Raw genomic sequence first — 15,438 nt, 5'->3', positions numbered from 1 at the left:
CCTCAAAACTGATGGTGTTAGTAGGTGGGACCTTTTAGAGGTGGTTAGGTCATGAGACTAGAGGTCTTCTGAATGGGATTATATATCTCTCCTTTTCATAGTACTCTTCATGCTCAAACTCATGTCCCCAGATCAAGAGTTGCACGCTCTACCAACTGAGTCGGCCAGGCACAGATTCTATCTCTTATAAAACATTTTCCACAGATCTCACAGCTCTTTCCACCATGTGAGAATATAAGAAGTCTGCAATCTGGCTGGAAGAGCCCTCACCTGATCATACTGGCACCCTGATATCAGACTTCCAGCCTATAGAACTAAAAAAATACATTTTTGCTGTTCATAAACTATCCAGTCTGTGGTATTTTGTTATAGCTGTCCCAACAGATAAAACACATTAAGCCTTGTGCAAATAGGGAGTTTTACTTTTTCATTTTAATCTACATGACTTTTCTTTTTTTTGCTTTACTGAGTGTGTTGGGACTTCCAGTACATTGCTGAATAGGAGTAATGAGAGTAGGTATTTTTGTTTGATCCTATCTTACAAAGAAACCAAGCAAATTTTCAAAATTAAGTATGCCATTATCTGTATGCATTTGTTTTTAAGTTTACTTCACTGGGGTTTTTCCCCTAACTTCTTGAATTGAATACTCAGTTCACTTATTTTATTTGGGGATTAGTTATCTATATTTAAGGCAAATTTTTCCTCTGAGTACTACTTTTAATGTATCCCATAGAACTGGTTAGTTTTGTAATTCCTCTTTAACCTAAAAGCTGTTGAGTTTTAAAATATATAGGTAATGAGGGGCGCCTGGGTGGCTTAGTCGGTTAAGCGTCCGACTTTCGCTTAGGTCATGATCTTGCAGTTCGTGGGTTCGAGCCCCAGGTCGGGCTCTGTGCTGACTGCCAGCTCAGAGCCTGGAGCCTGTTTCAGAGTCTGTCACTCCCTCTCTCTCTGACCCTCCCCTGCTCATGCTGTCTCTCTCTCTCCTAGAAATAAATAAAACGTTAAAAAAATTTTAAAAAAATATATAGGTAGTGAGTTTCCACAGCCTTTCTGTTCATTTTAGTTTATTGCTCTAAAATCAGGACAGTAGTTCTTTGAGAACTTTATTGACCTTTTATGACTAAACTTATTAACATTTTTTTGTGAATAGTCTACAGGAGATATGTTCTGTTTTCAGAATACAGAATATGGTCTATATCAATTAATTCATTTAGGTGTTTAAAATCTTGATTTATTTTTCATTCAGTTGATTTATCATTAGATAGATGAAAAAGATAAAGTCAAGTTCGTATTACTCATGCACTTCTGGTTTCACATCATGATTCCTATAGTTTTTGCCTCATAAAACCTATACAAAGCTTTTTTTTATTATTGATTTCACATTATTATAAACTGCCCTTAATTGTCTTGCATAAATCTTTTTGCCCTGAATTCAACCTTCACCACTATTAGGATCGTCATACCTTGATTCCAGGTATTTCTCCCCAATCTTTTGTTTGGTTACTGACTTTATTTATGGCATAATTTAACTCCCAAACTTAAAAAAAAAAAAATCTCACACAAATGCATCTTTTTTTAATGTACCTAAATTTTGGTATCTTTACCCAAATGTATCTGGGTTTTTTGTCTTATTTAAGAACTTCACCCACTACCATCACAGATTACATGATTAAGAAAGTTATGCTTTCTATTTCCTCAGATGATTTTTGTCTTTAATAAAATGTTAGAATCTTCCTAAGTTTCCTGTAAAATGTATTTGAAAGTACATCATAGTTTTTATAATTTGTAGGAAGAGAATTTTTTTAGTTCCCTGTGACAGCACATAAATGCCTGATAGCTGGTAAAACATTATTTCTGGGTGTTCGTGAGGATGCTTCCTGAAGAGATTAGCATTTGAACTGGTGAACTGAATAAAGTAGATAGCCCTGATAGTTGTCATCATCCAATCCCTTCAGGGCTGGGATAAAAAGGGCAGAAGGGCAAATTAGCTTGGTTTGCTGGAGTTCAGACATCTATCTGCCCTGGAACAAGGGCACTCCTGCTTTCTGAGCTTTTGGAATCCTTTGGACTAAGACTGTATTTTGCCACCAGCTCTTCTGGTTCTCCAGCTTACAGAGAGCAGATGAGCAGATCATGGGACTTCTTGGCATCCATTAAGCACATGAGCCAATTCCTATAATAAATCTCTTTTATATACCTATACATATCCTAAACACACACATGTATACACCTATTTGTCTGGAAAACCTTAATGCATTTCCTTTATAGATGTTTCTACTATGAGAGAGAACAGTTCTTGATTTTCTTGTGCTTATATGTAGTCCATCTTACCAAATTCTAGTCTTTTTTAAAAAGTCTAGAATCTCTCAGCTATTTTAGGTTATAATCTTATAAACTGAAAAGAGAAATACTGTTATTTCTTCTTTTCCAAAGTTTATCATATCAAAATTAATTACTCTCCACAACTCATCTTTCTTTTGGTCTACCTGCATTTGCTAGAACCTCCAAGAAAATGTTTAAAATTATTGGCCATAATAGGCTTGCTATCTAGTTCCTCATTTTAATTCACTAAGTGGGTAGTTAAAATTAATCAAATGCCTTCATCATATCGGAATCATTTTCTACAGTACCTTTTTCACCTATGGCTTATATTAGAAATGACTGCTGAATATTATCAAAGGCCTTTTTAGCATCTACTTATTGGGCCATATAATTTTCCTTCTTTAATTTGCTGATATAAATTATGGTAATAAACTTTCTAATTAAATTTCCTGTAAATTCCTGGGATAAATTCTACTCCGTCAGTGGTGTAACTACTCACTTGATACAACCCTGGATTCTACATCCTAATTTGTACTTACAATCTTTACATCTATATTCACAAGTGAGAAGGCCTATAATCTCCCATATACTTTTTTGTCACTACTTATGAGATCTGGGGTATTAAAGCTATGCAAGTCCTAAAGTAAATTGAAGACCTTTATAACTTTTCCTAGGGCCTGGAATAATTTAAATAACACAGGTGTAATGTGTTTGAAAATAACAACAGAAGGCATTACTGAATATTTTAATAGCTGTAAACACATTACATGCTTTGACTCATTAAGTAATAATTCGGCTGTGAATTCACCTGTCTTGGAGATTCTTCAACAGTAGATCCCTATTCACTTTCCAATTTCTTCTTTGTTAATCTCCAAATTTTCTACTTTTGCAGTAAATCAATTCGGTTTATTTGTATTTTGATAGAAAATCATCCATATGGTAGTTTCAACTTTGTTTAAACAATGCTATGTGTGAATTCACACCAATTTATAATTATGTGATTTTATAATTATAATGATTTATCTTCTTTCTTTCTAATATCAATTATAATTGTTCTCCACTGATGTCATTACTTATACCAAGGAGTTAATCTATGTTCTGGTCTTTACAAAGAGAAGTTTAGATATTTATTCATCCTTTTGTTTGTTTCCTATTTCTTTAGTTTTAATGTTTACATTGGTTGTTTCATTTTTTCCAACTTTCTTCTGGCTTGTTATTTTAAAGCTATTTTCTTATGTTTATTTATTTTGAGAGAGAGAGAACACATGCACATGAGCACAGAAGGGAGAAGGAAGGAGGGAGAGGGGGAGAAAGGGAGGGAGAGGGAGTGAGTGAGAGACAGTGAGAGTGAGAGAGTGAGAGTGAGAGAGAGAGAGAGAGAGGAGAGAATGAATCCCAAGCAGGCTCCACACTTAAGATCACAACCTGAGCAGAAATCGAGAGTCAGAGGCTCAACCAACTGTGTCATCCAGGCCCCTCCTATGTTATTTTTTAAATTCCTTTAAGATATGCACTAAGTTCCCAGGCTAGTCACTAAGTTTTTATTTCTCATATATAAACCTTCCCTTTAAACTCAGCTTTGTGATGCTGATAATCAAATGTAATACATAAACTCTAACTGGATCCTGGATCAGAATCAGTTCATTAATTAAAAAAAACAAATACACTATAAAATATATTTTTAGTAATGGGGGAAATTTTATATGAGCAATATATTAGAGGACATTTGAATTTTTTTTAAGTGATACTGTTTATTTCTTTAAAAGTGATGTTGTATTATGGCTATGCAGTAGACTGTCCTTATTTTTAGGAAATGTGTACTGAATTAAGCATGACTTGCTATGACATCTGCAACTTATTTTTGAATGATTTATGGATGGGGCCCCTGGGTAGCTCAGTCAATTGAGCAACGGACTTTTGATTTTGGCTCAGGTCTAAGCCCTGGGTCGTAGGATCCAGCCCTGCACCAGGCTCCATGCTGAGCATAGAGCCTGCTTAAGATTCTCTTTCTTTCTGCCCCTCTCCTCTGCTTGCTCTCCCACTCTCTCTCTTTAAAATAAAAATTAATGAAAAAAAATAAATAAATAAAAAATAAAATAAAATAAAATAAAAATTAATGGGTGGGAGGGAGGATGGGATAAATGGGTGATGGGCATTAAGGAGGGCACTCGTTGGGATGAACACTGGGTGTTAATACATAAATGATGAATAACTAAATTCTACTCCTGAAATCATTACTACACAGTATGTTAACTAACTTGGATTTAAAAAATGAAACGAAACGAAATAAAATAAAATAAATAATAAAATAAAATAAATTTTAATACATATTTAAAAAAACAGATTTATAGGCTTACCTGTCTCATCCCACTAACAAACTCATAGGTTGAAGCCGTAACCCCAGTATTTCAGAATATGACTACTTTGGGGGCACTTGGGTGGCTCAGTCAGTTAAGCGTCCAGCTCTTGGTTTCAGCTCAGGTCATGATCTCATGATCTCAGTTTGTGAGTTCAACCCCCCACAATGGGCTTCCAGCTGACAGTGTGGAGCCTGTTTGAGATTTTCTCTCTCCTTCTCTCTCTGTCCCTCGCCTGTTCGCTCTGTCTCTCTCTCAAAAATAAACTTAAAAAAATTTTTAAAAAAAGAATATGATTATTTTGGAGATAGGCCTTTTAAAGAGGCAATTAAGTGGGGCACCTGGGTGGCTCAGCTGGTTAGGCATCTGACTTCAGTTCAGGTCATGATCTCACAGTTTGTGAGTTCAAGCCCTACATCAGGCTCTGTACTGACAGCTCAGAGCCTGGAGTCTGCTTCAGATTCTCTGTCTCCCTCTCTCTCTGCCCCCATCCCCAAAATAAATAAACACTTAAAAAAATTTTTTTAATAAAGAGGTAATTAAGTTAATATGAGGCTATTATGGGCCACCCTAATCCAATCGGGTGTCCTCTAAGAGATCAGGACATGAGGAGAGACACCAAAGGACACACAGAGAGAAGGGCAAACAAATCAAGAGGCAGCAACAAACCATGTGCAAACCAAGAAGAGAGGCCTCAGAGGAAATCAACCCTGTCAGTACTTTGATCTAGAACTTCCAGCCTCCAGAACTAGAAGTAAGTGAACTTTTAAGTCAACCAGTCTATGATATTTTGCTATGGCAGTCCTAACAAACTAATGCAAGGAACTTTGAGAGAAAAAAAAATGATAAAAACAGAGAAAGCAAAAATAGCAAAATGTTAATGTGGCTGATTTCATTATATGATTCAGTTTTTATGTAAGTTTGAAATTTTCAAAACTAAAAAGGTTTATATTAGCATCCCAAAAACTCTGGGCATTTTTCTGTCATCACAATAAATTTTATTTACCTATACAAAATGAACCACCTTACTATCTCATCTGTGAAATGAGACAATTATTACCTGACATTAATAGGTACTAGGAAAAAAAAACAGTTACAAGAAGAATTCAGTGAGTTAAAGTGCTCTAAACTACTAACATAATACCTGGTAGAGAAAGTACTTAATGACTGTGGGTATCATTAGTAGTAAATTCAAATTCCAAATGACAGAAGTGATTCAGCTTCAAGCTGGCATCACTATTTTATATCCATGAATAGTAGTTTAAGAAAAATCATCTTAATCCTGAAAGCAATTAACTGTATGATCATATACAGCAAAAGGACCAATTATTACAAGCAAACAAATCAATTTTACATTCTTGGGTCATTTTATATAAATACAACACAGAAAAACAATCACATTCTCGAGATAAGAAATCACTGAAGGAACACCAAAGAAACTTTGAAATGGAAATGAAAGTTTTTAACTTACTGACTGACTAAATCAGATCCCATCTTAGGGCCATCATCTGCCTCCTCTTCCATATCAGAGTCCATACCATTGTCACCTTATAAATAAAATAAACTATTGAAAGCATGCTTATAAAATGTCAGAACAATTTAATCATTACACAAAGTGTCATCCAGAAAAGTGATGCGGATTAAAGAAATTTATAGCTATTGAAAGAGGACGTTTTTAATTGCTTATATTTAAAAAGAGTTTTTTTAGTGCTTTATTAGGTATTTCTCATTGCCTTCCCTTGATCTATTTTATAGATATGTTTTGTGTGTATGTATGTGTATACTTACAGACTATACCCTGATGTACACATCTATTAGCAAAGTTACAAACTCCACTAAACCATTTAAATTTTTTTATTTTCTCTTTTTTTCAAGGATTTATTTTTAAGTGACTTCTATACCCAACATGGGGCTCAAGTTCACAATGCTGAGCCAGCCAGGTAACCCCATTAAACCATTTTACGTTTTAAAAAACATGTTATCTCTGGAAATTCAGAGGCTCCATTTTTCTGCTTCTTCTCTTGTAATGTTAATGCAAAAATCCTTACAGTTCCAAAAAAAAAGCTTGAAAATCTAAAATTGTACAGGTAATGTCACAGAGTCACACTTCAGGCAGACAGATAAATGTAGGCAAACTGAGAAATTCTTCCCACTCTACATCCAGGTCTTATTAGATCAAAAGCAGTATGCAACAGGCAATTAAAAGCATTAAAAATGTAAAGCAGAAATATTATTTTAAGAAAAGCTATCTCGATAATTTTATTTCACTTTATTACTGTGTACAATCTTATGCTCTTACCTACACACTGGATTTCAGAAAATGATTCAAAAAGTCTATTCTTGAAATGCTATTCTGATATGTAAGCTATATTTCAAAGTACAAACAGAAGTAAAATTACTCAATGATTACCCAGTAATGAAATTAAAGTAATATTCAAGTTAAAAAAAGAACCTGGAATTTATACTAAATATAATATTAACTAATAAGTTACCAGAATGTAGAAATATGTTCTTACCCTCAAGAATCTTCAAGATTTTTTTTTCAGATAGGAGTTCTAACTGTTCCTGGCACAGTTTTTTAATTTCTTCTATTGAACAGTTCTAAAGAAAATGACATTAAAAAAGCACCAATGTAAGACAGCACCAATGTAAACTAGAAAACAGCAATTAAAAAAAAAGTCTAGTTAGCAAAATCTTAGATTAAAACAAATTAAAAGCCACATAAATTTTTCATGAGATGAAATCTGAAAAACAGTCAATTAATGTGTAAACATAATTTACAGATACTTGATGAGAATAAAGTCCTGTTTGTTATATGAAAGACCAAACTAAGGAGTAAGTCAAGTGCCCAGATGTTTTTAATAACAGTCTATTTGTTAGGTAAGTTCTCTAATGATTTAAATACTCAAGGGCTTGTTCTAAACATCTTAGATCTTCTAAGCCCTATTTCCATAACTGTAAAATTAGAATAGCATATACAAAAATATTTCTGAATTTAATGAAATGTAAGCTTTTACCAACCAATATTGTGCCCTGTTACACAGAATTATTATTTCCTACAGCATCAGAATTATTATACCTCTAATTTAGTGACTAAAATTGCCTGCATTTAATAGAACTATTTCCAAAAGGCCAATAAATTCCTTACATAAACACAGTACACTGCTACCTTTTTTCTTGGCAAACTTTTGTTTATTTATTTTTAATTTTTGTGAGAAAGAGAGAGAGCGCATGAAGGAGGGGCAGAGAGAGTGGGAGACAGAAGATTTGAAAACTGCTCTGTGCCATCAGCCTTATGTGGGGCTCGAAATCACCAACCACTCAGAAACTGAGATCATGACCTGATCCGAAGTAAGATGCTCACCAACTGAGCCATCCAGATGCCCCTCTTGGCAAACTTTTAAATATACAAAACCATTTACAATTCTCCAAAATCCGTTTTTTAATCTTTTTGAAGTAGCTTGTTTTAGTTGAAAACATCCAATTATATAATTTATGTTAAGTAAAATGAATGTTACAAAGAAGGTGCTTGTATATTTCTATACATGCGTACAATCCAATGATATATGTAACGAAATACCTTTAATACATCAGGAAGCATCTTCTGTAACTTCTTCTCGCCTATGATACAGAAACACTGCTGAAGCATTTCTTTTTTGTCTGATATATAGAAACTAACTGGTTTTAATGATACAGTCAGGTCCAGTCCACCTTCTTCAAGGTCACTGTGCTCTGCCAAGAACAATTCTTTTTCCAAAGTTGGCAGAAGGTATTTGGTATCCTAAAATTAAAAGAGACAATGAACCATTAAATAAAGGAGTATGTATATGAAGTCATACACTTATATTTAACAAGTACGTCATTAAACATTTCCAAATTCTTTGCTTGTATAGATTATTTACCTAAAGCCATTAATAAGTATATTTAGTTGTTCAATATTCTTTGCTAATACTCTCCATACTACAATTAACTCGGTAAGGTGATATTAAGTGAAAAAATAATACTGAGGACACATAAAAGAAAACACACTCAACATGAAACAAAAAAAGAAAATATACTCACTATTGAGTGATCTCCTAGAATTTTAGATTTCTGAAGAATTAGGATATTACTCTAGTAGGTCACTCAACCCAAAATTTTATGTATGATTATTCTTCTTAAATTCATAAGAAGGAATGTGATGGAAGCAAAATATTATAAAATATTACTGCTTATCAGGAGCTATGCTCCTTTTAAAATGCTTTGTAATTTAATCATATTCAAAGCAGCCAAGTAATTTAAGACATTTCTGTCAATTTTACCTCCTATCTCCCAAATCTATCAGTCTCTACAAATCTACTACCATAACCCTGGTCCAAAGTACCATCAACTTTTGCCTAGATTACCTTAACAGCTATTTAACTGGATGTCTTACATCTAATCTGTCTCTCCAATCTGTTTTGTATACTGTTCCATTCTATTAAATGTACGTATATTCATCCTCCTTATTTATAACCTTTCAGTGAATTCACACTGATCTTTGGGTAATAAAGCCTCTCTGGGTCGTCATGTACATTTCTTGTGCTACAAACACAACAACCTTCTTTGAATTATTCAAATGTAACCTGTTCCCCCTTCACTTCATATAGGCAAGGCTTCCGTATGTACCGTTCCCCCAGAACAGTCTTTCCTTCCCTTCCCCCTCCCCCATACTATACTCCTGAAATTAACAAATTTGGGTATCAATTCAAAAGGCATTTCTTCAAGAAAAATTTCCCTGATTATATAGTTCAGGTAGGTTTATTATATTTTCTAACAGAATTGTTTTAAAAGTGGTTTAAACACATGCCAATTTTAAAGAACACTATGATAACCAGACTGAAAACGTAAAGAACGTTAGCTCTTGTTTTAATGGCTCACAAAGTAATTCAAGTGTTGGTGAGGATGTAGCGAAACCGGAGCTCTTACACACTGCTAGTTGGAATAGAAAGTGGTACAAATGTTTGGAAAAATAGCTCCTCAAAAAGTTACCATAAGACCCAGCAATTCCATTCCTAGATATACATCCAAGAGAAATGTAACCACATGCCTGCACAAAAACTGGCACACAAATGTTCATAGCAGCATTATTCATAATAGCCAAATGGTGGAAACAATCCAAATGTCCATCAAGTGAAAAATGGAAAAACCAATTGTGGAAAAGCCATTCAATGAAATATTGTTCCATTCACATAAAATGTCCCCAACAGGAAAATCTATAAATCTAGAAAGATAAGAAGTAGTGACTGCCCAGGGATGGAATATGGTAGGGGTGAGTAGGAGGGATGAGAGCTGAAAGGTACACATTGGGTTTCTTTTGGGGGTGATGAACTATTTTAAAATTGACCACAGTGATGGTTGCATGACTCCATGAATACGCTCAAAACCAGTGAACTGTATACTTGAAAGATATGAATTATATGGTGTATGAATTATACCTCTATAAAGCTGTTACCAACAACAAAAACAATAATAGGGAATGCAATATACAACAGATAGAATGGCATTCAGAATTCTGAGATCTTCTCTACATACCTAATCTATACTGACCTCTTTTTTTCTTCATAAATTAGAATGAGGTTTTAGTTCTGCATGCGAATGTTTACAATATGGAGCTTATTGGCCTCTCATCATGATAAAGAGTACAAAAGATATGGAAACAATTTACGTTAAGAATGATGATATCCAAAATTAAATCTAGAAGGTTCTGGAAAAACTGAATAGATCTATAACTATCAAAGAATTGGAGGGAAAAAAGGTAAAAATAGAAAGATAGATAAAACCTGTCCCTAAAAACCCACCAGACCCACACAGCTGATGGTCCAATAGTCCAGTTCTGTTACACCCTCAAGAAAAAGATACAAACTGGGGCACCTGGGTGGCTCAGTCTGTTGAGCATCCAACTTCAACTCAGGTCACGATCTCACAGTTCAAGGGACTGAGCACCATATCAGGCTCACTGCTGTCAGTGCAAAGCCTGCTTTGGATCTTCTGTCCCCCTCTCTCTCTCTGCCCATTCCCAGCTTGCACTCAAAAGGAAAGGAAAGAAAAAGAGAGAAGAGGAAAGGAGAGGGAAGGGGAGGAGAGGAAAGGGATGGGAAAGGGAAGAGAAGAGAAGAGAAGAGAAGAGAAGAGAAGAGAAGAGGGAAAGGGAAAGGCAAGGAAAGGAAAGGGAAAAAAAAGGAAAAAGAAAAAAGAAAAAAGGAAAAGATATAAACTATTCTGGAACACATCTCCAAAATGCAAAGTTTCCCAAAAATCAATCCATGAGGCTAGCATAATATTGATACCAAAACCAGACAGGATACTTACACAAATAAAAACCATAGACTGATTTAACTTAAGAACATAAGACAAAAGGAAGAATACCAAATTCCAGCTGAGTACAATACCAAACCAACAAACCAAATAGGATCTATCCCAAGACTATAAGATAGTTCAACGTAATTTATCAACTTATCAAAAATTACATTTTCAGGGGTGCCTGGGTGGCTTAGATGGTTAAGCGTCTGACTTCAGCTCAGGTCATGATATCACGGTTCCTAAGTTCGAGCCCTGCGTCGGGCTCTGTGCTGACAGCTCGCCTGGAGCCTGGAGCCTGCTTTGGATTCTGCGTCTTCCTCTCTCTCTGACCCTCCCTCACTTGTGCTGTCTCTTTCTCAAAAATAAACATTAAAAAAAAAATTTTAATTACATTTTCAGATTAAAGGAGAAGAATTATGTGATCATCTCAACAGAATGCCATAGAAGCATCTAATAACACTTTACAACCTTCAGTGAACTAGGAATTGGAGGAAATCTCCTTAACTTGATTAAAACTATCTTTCACAACCTTTGGCAAATATGCTTATGGGTGGAATATGAGAAATGTTCCCCCAAGGGGCACCTGGGTGGCTCAGTCAGTTAAGCATGTCAGTTAGCATGTCAGTTAGCTGACAGCTAGCACAGAGCCTGGAGCCTGCTTCAGATTCTGTGTCTCCCTCTCTCTCTGACCCTCCCCTGCTCATGTTGTGTGTGTGTGTGTCTCTCTCTCTGAGAAATAAATAAAAACATTTAAAAAAATGTTCCCCCAAAACAAAAGAAAAAACTAAAGAAAAAAACGTTCCCACTAAAAAACAAATGGGAAAAAAATGTCTACTATCATTGCTTCTGTTAAACACTACACTAAAAGTCTTAGATAATGCAAAAGTACAAAAAACAAGAAATATTAGTGCTGAAAAAGAAAAGACAAAACTCCCTGTTAACACCTATTTTTCTAAGTCATTTGAAACTAATAATGATGTTACATACAAGAAATGCTACATACAAGAAAATGCATATAAATAAATGGGTTTCTGTGCTTCCACAACTCCCAATTTAAAGATGTAATGTTTAGGGGCATCCCGTGGCTCAGTTGGTTAAGTGTCTGACTCTGGCTCAGGTCATGATCTTATGGTTCATGGGTTCCAGCCCCACATCAGGCTCCATGCTGACAGTACAAAGCCTGCTTGGGATTCTCTCTCTCCCCCTCTCTCTGCCCGTTCCATGCACTCTCTCTCAAAATAAATAAACTTAAAAAATAAAGATGTAATGTTTAAAAATATTAGAATAAGGAATCGTTTTAGGACAGGTTGGAAAGGGAATATGGAAAGATCTTCCTTTTTTTTTTCTGGTGTTTACATATTTTTGAGAGAAGGAGAGCGCAAGTAGGGAAGGGACAGAGAGAGGGTGGGGGTCAGTGGATTCGAGGCGAGCTCTGTGCTGACAGCAAGAGAGCCTGACGTGGGGCTCAAACTCACAAACTATGAGATCATGACCTGGAAGTCAGAGGACATTTAACTGACTGAGCCACTCCGGTGCCCCATAAAGTTGTAGTAACTTTTGCAATATACTTTACAAAGAGGATCAGAACTAAGAGTTTATTTAGAAAGATTCAGAACTTATCAATAAAAAGTTGAAAATAACTGGAGCACCTGGGTGGCTCAGTCAGTTAAGCCCTACACTTCAGCTTCAGTCATGATCTCACACTTCGTGGGTTCTAGCCCCGTGTTGGGTTTTGTGCCCATGGCTCAGGGCCTGGAGCCTGCTTCAAACTCTGTGTCTCCCTTTTTCTCTCTGCCTTCCCCCACTTGTGCTCTCGCTCAAAATTGAATTAAAAAAAAAAAAAAGGCTGAAAATAACCAAAAAGAAAGATGGCCTGAGAATATTTATATCCAATTTACATAATAAGGAATCCAATGGTAAATAAAAATATTAAAATGTTCGATCTCACTATTAATCAAGAATATATAAATCATGAAATATTAATTTCACCCATTAAGCTGACAAATTTTTAAAACACAGATATAGCGAATATTTGCAGGAATGGATACTCTTTTGTAATGTTTAGACTATAAATGAGTGAAGCCTTTTTTGGAAAGCATTTAGGGGGTACCTAGCAAATCTTTTTATTTTTCATTGTTTTTGTTGTTGTTTTGGGGTCTATTTATTTTGAGACAGAAAGCCAGTGGGTGGGGGAGGGACAGAGAGAATCTCCAGCAGGTTCCATGCTATCAGCGAAGACACCCAATGTTGGAACCCACAGATCATGACCTGAACCTAAATCAAGAGTCCTAGGCTTAACCACTGAGCTAGCCAGGCGCCCCTCTACCAAATCTTTTTAAATGCATCAACTCTGACCCAGCAATTTCACTTCTAAGATTCTAACCTAAAGTAACTGTTACACAATATGTATGTACAACAGTTCATTTACGCATTATCTCTCCGATAGCAAAAAACCTAAAAACCTAAACATTCGTCAATAAAGACAAAATGAAATATCCTGCGGTCACTGAAAAATAAGGTATTATTCAACAGGGGCAACAGCACAATAAAGTTTACATGTAGGAACTTAAATACACCCATAAGACGAGTTAATGAAGAGCTGCATAGCAAATAATGGGGAAACTTAAAGAGAGACTTTTCTTCTTTATTTCTGTGTTGTATGAAGTTTAGGTATTCAGGCTTTTGTCTTATAAGCAAATGTTTTCTTTCTTCCTTTCTTTTCTTTTTTTAATGGCGGTATCCTGGTAGATAGCTAAAGTATAAAGAACATAGACTTTACAATCAGATACTGGATTCAAATTTAAGTGTTATTAACAAACTATGACTGGGGGGTAAACTTCATTAACCTGTTTGAGCCTCAATTTTCTCATCCCGTAGCGTGAAATTAATCATAATCTATTAAAAGGTGAAGACGAAGAGAGAAGTAAAGCGTGGCTCTCATGGGCACTGAAGGCTAGCCCCCGACCCATACTTTTCAGACAGACTGCCCCAGGAGTGCAAGGGGCCAAACTCAAAGAGCTAGACGATCAGCAAATCAGAAACTCTTAAGTTCAAGACTTGGGAGTGTGCCGTTCACCGGTACTCAGGAAAATGAACCTCAAGAGCGGATGGAACCTCTGGGTCGCAGCGCTAACTGAGCTACAACCACACCTCCATCCGTCGCGGCAGCCAGCTCCCCCGCGCGCCTCCGTCGGAGAACGCAGCCGCTCGGGCAGCAGCGAGAGGACGCACACGCACCTGCTGCAGGGACCCCGAGACGCTGGAAGATGAGTCAGTGCTCCGCCGCTTCCGGCGCTCGCTGCGCTCCACGCTGCTCTCGCCCCAGCAGCTACCGCCGCTCCCACCGCCGGTGACACTTCCACTGAAGCTGGTGTTCCCACAGCAGGTGACGCTCCCACAGCCGCTGGTACTCCCGCAGCCGCTGGTGCTTCCACTGCCGCTACTGGCGAGAGCGGGCACCAGGTCCGGTGCCGCGAGCGACGCGGCCGCCTCCTGACCACTTCGTTTTCGCCGTTTCTCCCGGGAAGACTTCTTCCCCGTCATGATCCTCCTGCTGCAACCATCCAGTGAAAGCCCGCCGTCTCCGAACCTACCTGAAGTCCGCTCCGGCGGCTGCGGCGGCGACAGCGGACTGCCAGCACTGGCGTCGCAGCTTGTGCGTCACTTCCGGCCTCGTCGCAGAGGCCGGGAGGCGTTCCGGGAGGGCGGGACGGGACCAACCGAGTTTCCTCGGCGAGCGGGAGAGGTTGCCTTGCGTCGTTGGAGGTCTCGCGGCTTGTCTGGCCGAGTTCGGGTTTCCGCGCCTCTGCAAAGGACGCAAGGTGGAGCTTCATAAAGTTCTTTCCGTTATTCGTACCGCCTTTCAAATGTCTGTACAAATACACATTAAGGTAAAGGTGTAGTTGTTCATTTTCATTTGTCTTCCAATTTTTCATTTGCCAATTTTTACAGGACACTAAAACGTTAGAACAATAAAGAGAACTTGGGGTAAGTCTCATCATTATCATCATCATCGGGGAACCCTTTTTTGAAGTGTATTTTAGGGAATTGTACCTAGGGTCTTGTGCCTCCTTGTTTTTCCCCAGTAACAATCATTTTTAGGCATGGTTCCTTTTCACTTCTAAAACCCTTTGAGTCTAGTAGTTCGCCGTATTCTTTCTCAATTTATTTAATTAATATTCAGGTGCTGGCATTTAGGTTGTTGAGTCTGTTACGTTTTGCAATAATGCAGCTCGGAACAGCTTTAAAAAATTTACATGATTTTACTTACCGTAGTTTTGTCCCCATTTATCGACACCCTGTTTTTCTTGTCCTATTTTATTAGATTCTTTTTACGAAAGATTAATCCAATTTAAAATTTCACCCATACACTGAAACCTTAAATTTTTTTCATGATAATAGAGTTTTAACTTGCATTTTTTATTTTAATTCAAG

General features: G+C 36.9%; 1 protein-coding gene across 1 annotated transcript in view; it reads right to left on the bottom strand.

The window, feature by feature from the left end:
• The window catches only part of CAAP1 (caspase activity and apoptosis inhibitor 1), a 52,673-nt gene extending 37,923 nt beyond the window's left edge, over positions 1-14,750 (bottom strand). The window contains exons 1-4 of the mRNA XM_039221807.1: positions 14,242-14,750; positions 8,264-8,464; positions 7,200-7,284; positions 6,155-6,230 (exon numbers count right to left, since the gene is read on the bottom strand). Coding sequence (XP_039077738.1) covers positions 6,155-6,230; positions 7,200-7,284; positions 8,264-8,464; positions 14,242-14,547 — 668 coding nt within the window. The 5' untranslated portion in view covers positions 14,548-14,750. The remainder of the gene's footprint in view (positions 1-6,154; positions 6,231-7,199; positions 7,285-8,263; positions 8,465-14,241) is intronic.
• Positions 14,751-15,438: the final 688 nt, after the last annotated feature.

Source organism: Hyaena hyaena, unplaced genomic scaffold (assembly GCF_003009895.1).
Source record: "Hyaena hyaena isolate Hyena2069 unplaced genomic scaffold, ASM300989v1 scaffold_1015, whole genome shotgun sequence".
Lineage (NCBI taxonomy): Eukaryota > Metazoa > Chordata > Mammalia > Carnivora > Hyaenidae > Hyaena > Hyaena hyaena.
Note: the sequence above shows the minus strand (reverse complement) of the source record. Positions and strands in the feature narration are given on the sequence as shown.